This window comes from Vicia villosa, unplaced genomic scaffold (assembly GCF_029867415.1).
Source record: "Vicia villosa cultivar HV-30 ecotype Madison, WI unplaced genomic scaffold, Vvil1.0 ctg.000711F_1_1_1, whole genome shotgun sequence".
Classification (NCBI taxonomy): Eukaryota; Viridiplantae; Streptophyta; class Magnoliopsida; order Fabales; family Fabaceae; genus Vicia; species Vicia villosa.
The window spans coordinates 497,853-500,962 of NW_026705317.1; the positions used below are offsets into that span (position 1 = coordinate 497,853).

Below are 3,110 nucleotides of genomic sequence, written 5' to 3' on the forward strand. Positions count from 1 at the left end.
TTTTGTAAATGTGGTTCAAACCGGTAATTCTAACAGTGAAGCAAATACACTGTGTTTCTTCCTCCAAGTGTATAAATGCGTGAATTCTTGACTCGGCTTTGATGTTGCAGCGAGAATGATTCACTACATTCATATCCGATAGTTTTGAATTTGTTTATTTCAGCGATTATAAAGCATGTACTATCACTAGAATGGAACAAACAAATTAAAATTTTCATGAATGATTGTGGCGTATGAACATTTAACGATGTCAAATTTTTTCTAAAATTGAGGAAGAACTGGATTTCCTTAGGTGCTCTATAGGAAAATGGTTTCTCCATTTTAAAAATTAGCAAGGGTACCTTGATTTTGACCAGAGCAAGGAGGACTACAAATAACATCTACAAAGTGTTGAGGAACACTATTATAGTATATGATACATCAGTCGAGTCTGATAATAATACAGCCAAACTGTAGCATATGCGTTTGAGACATTTCAATGAGCTTGAGATAATGGAACATAAAATAAAAAAAAATTCTATTTAAAGATGTTTATAGTTGTAAGATGGATTTTTTCAAATATTATATGGGTTAAATAAGTTTTTGGTCCCTATAAATATTGCAGTTTTTATTTTTAGTCCCTCCCTGCCTTTAGGCAACGATTTTTACAAAATTAACCGTTGCCAAAATCAGCTAAAACCGTTGCTAAAACCCATGAGAGACTAAAAATGAAACTGCAATATTTATAAGGACCAAAAACTTATTTAACCCATATTATATATTTGAGAATCCGTGTTGTGTTTGATTAAGTTTGAAAAACACATAATAGAGAAAATTTTAAACTATGTGTATTTTAACGGACCCTAACAAAGAGGTCATCCCAAATGAAAGTAAAGGTGTGGGATATAGAATAAATTTTCCAAATAAAGAGATCTCATGCCATATCATAGAAAATTCCTAACCTATGCAATGCAAGTCAATGAAGGCAACAATTATATTAAATTTTGATACTAATTTGATCTTTGACTTGAATAATTTGAATGAGTATAACTCTTTCTGGTTTTATTTTATTTAATGAATTGACATTTTATTAGTCAACCATTTAATTCTAACAATATGGGATGATTTTAACTACTTTAAAAACCACATCAAGTATAAAAAGGAAGTCCATTTTAATATTGGTTGAATTTGTTGAGCTCCATTATTTTAATTTCATTTCTAGAACTGATCAATCATTATAATTTGACTTGCCAATATATTTCCACAAATTTTAAAGGCATTTGAATTACTAGATAAACTAATAGTATAATTTAGTACTTTAATATGCAGTGTCTATTGTAATTAAATTTGTGTATTTGTTTGATCGATCTTTAAGTAAAATATCAACAAACATGAATTAGTCTCAACAATACAAATAAACTAAATATCATAATAAAACGAAAGTCTATTGTGCTATGAAATTCTATATTCTCCTTTATTTTAATTTGTTGGAGAAGAAAAAGTGAGGTCTAATCCAATGTTGATTCCATTGTAAGCTAATGGAGCATACATCCACATATCCTCAGAGCTTAGAACCTGTTTCATTTCATCCAAATAAATTAAACAAAAATGAATTAGACTTTATCTTTTTGAATGTAAGAAATTGAAAATGGGAAGGTTAAGAAAATGTTTATTGTTACCTTAATTTGAAGCTGCAAAAACTTGACATATTGAACAGCTTCTTCAAGCATGGTACTAATGTCCACCTTAGTTCCATTTGGGACAAGGGTCTGCAAGATTCTCAACCTTTCATTTATTCTTTCTCTTCTCCTCTACACAAACACAAGAGTTCAAAACCTTAATAAGTGGAAAGAGGCGCGTTGAGAGTGATGGTTCTATCTGACTACACCCTCCGATCACATTTATAAGCAAATATTTCATTCTCAGATTCATTGAATCACTGATAAATTTGGTTTATATTTGAACTTAGACTTACTCTTGCATAAATGCTCTGAGAATCAGTAGCATGACCATTTCTTGCTCTTGATTTTCTACCTAAATTCGTCACTTCGTTTTCTTTTGGGTTTAGACTTGGAGATGTTCCTCCATTTAGCACCAAAAAAGCATTTGAGTTATGTGAAAAACAGTAGTTGGAGCCATTTCTCGTGTTTTCTGAAACCTACACAATAAAATCATGATCATAGTCTCACATTAATATTCCGAAGTGAAAATTGATATACACTTAAACACTAGGTACTAGCTTTCAACTTTTGAACTTGATATTATAATTTTACCTCTATTGAGCTCCTAAATCTTTTAGCAGGGTTCTCCATGTTTATAGTTCGATCCGCTTGTGAAGGAGATTCAGAACCAAACATCACTTCATACTCCCTTTTAGCTGGGATATAGTTGTCAGGAGCATGAGCCAGTTTCACTGACTCTAAACATAACCTTTCATGATCAATGCCTTCATAGTTTATCTGTTTGATTAAGTTATCATCCAAATATTGTGGACTAAAAAACATGGATAGTGAATCAATGTCTGTTGCCGGATTACATAGGTATGGTCCATTACTTGCTGTAATGGTAGGAAATATGTCATCACTATAATCAGTCTTTGAGCTAATCCCTTGAGAGAAATACATAAAATTAGCATTAGCATTTGCAACATTAGAAGGAAAACATGAATAGTTACCACCAAGGAAGTGAGTCATGAAATCAGCTTCTTCAGCTGTGTACTGTCCACTTAGAGAATCCCACTCTTGAGAAATCAATTGGGTAGGTTCCATTTTTTTTATAAATTTTTTGATTTGAAACCTATGAGAATTGAGAGTGCTCTTGTTTTGTTTCAATGTTTTATTAATATGACACTATAGTAGAATTAGTAGTAGTATATTTATACCAAACAAGACAAGGTAATGCCAAAATGGGATTGGATTTACCTATTCATAAAGATTCCATTCATAATTGGCAAGAATTAGAAACAGACAAATAACATTCCTCTCTCAAGTGGGAAATAAGCACAATGATGAAATACATTAGAAGACCTGAGGGTGGTGGTTGTGTGAAATTGAAAGGGTTTGAGTTTACATTCTAACAACTTATTTTATATGAATATGACAATGACATTATTCTTGTTGGACAACTGTAGA

General features: G+C 31.4%; 1 protein-coding gene across 1 annotated transcript; it reads right to left on the reverse strand.

Annotated features, from left to right (window-relative positions):
* Positions 1-1,458: 1,458 nt before the first annotated feature.
* On the reverse strand, positions 1,459-2,747 carry LOC131630617 (transcription factor bHLH139-like). The gene is made up of 5 exons (XM_058901393.1): positions 2,393-2,747; positions 2,253-2,317; positions 1,955-2,137; positions 1,659-1,790; positions 1,459-1,554 (listed from the first exon to the last, which is right to left on the reverse strand). Exons 1-5 carry the CDS (start codon positions 2,745-2,747, stop codon positions 1,459-1,461), a joined length of 831 nt encoding a protein of 276 aa, XP_058757376.1.
* Between the last annotated feature and the right edge of the window lie 363 nt (positions 2,748-3,110).

Coding starts and splice junctions, on each gene's coding strand:
- LOC131630617 (XM_058901393.1), bottom strand. CDS start 2,747: ATGGAACCTACCCAATTGATTTCTCAAGAGTGGGATTCTCTAAGTGGA. Junction 2,138..2,252: donor GATTTAGGAGCTCAATAGAG/GTAAAATTATAA, acceptor TTTATTGTGTAG/GTTTCAGAAAACACGAGAAA. Junction 1,555..1,658: donor TTTTGCAGCTTCAAATTAAG/GTAACAATAAAC, acceptor GAAATGAAACAG/GTTCTAAGCTCTGAGGATAT.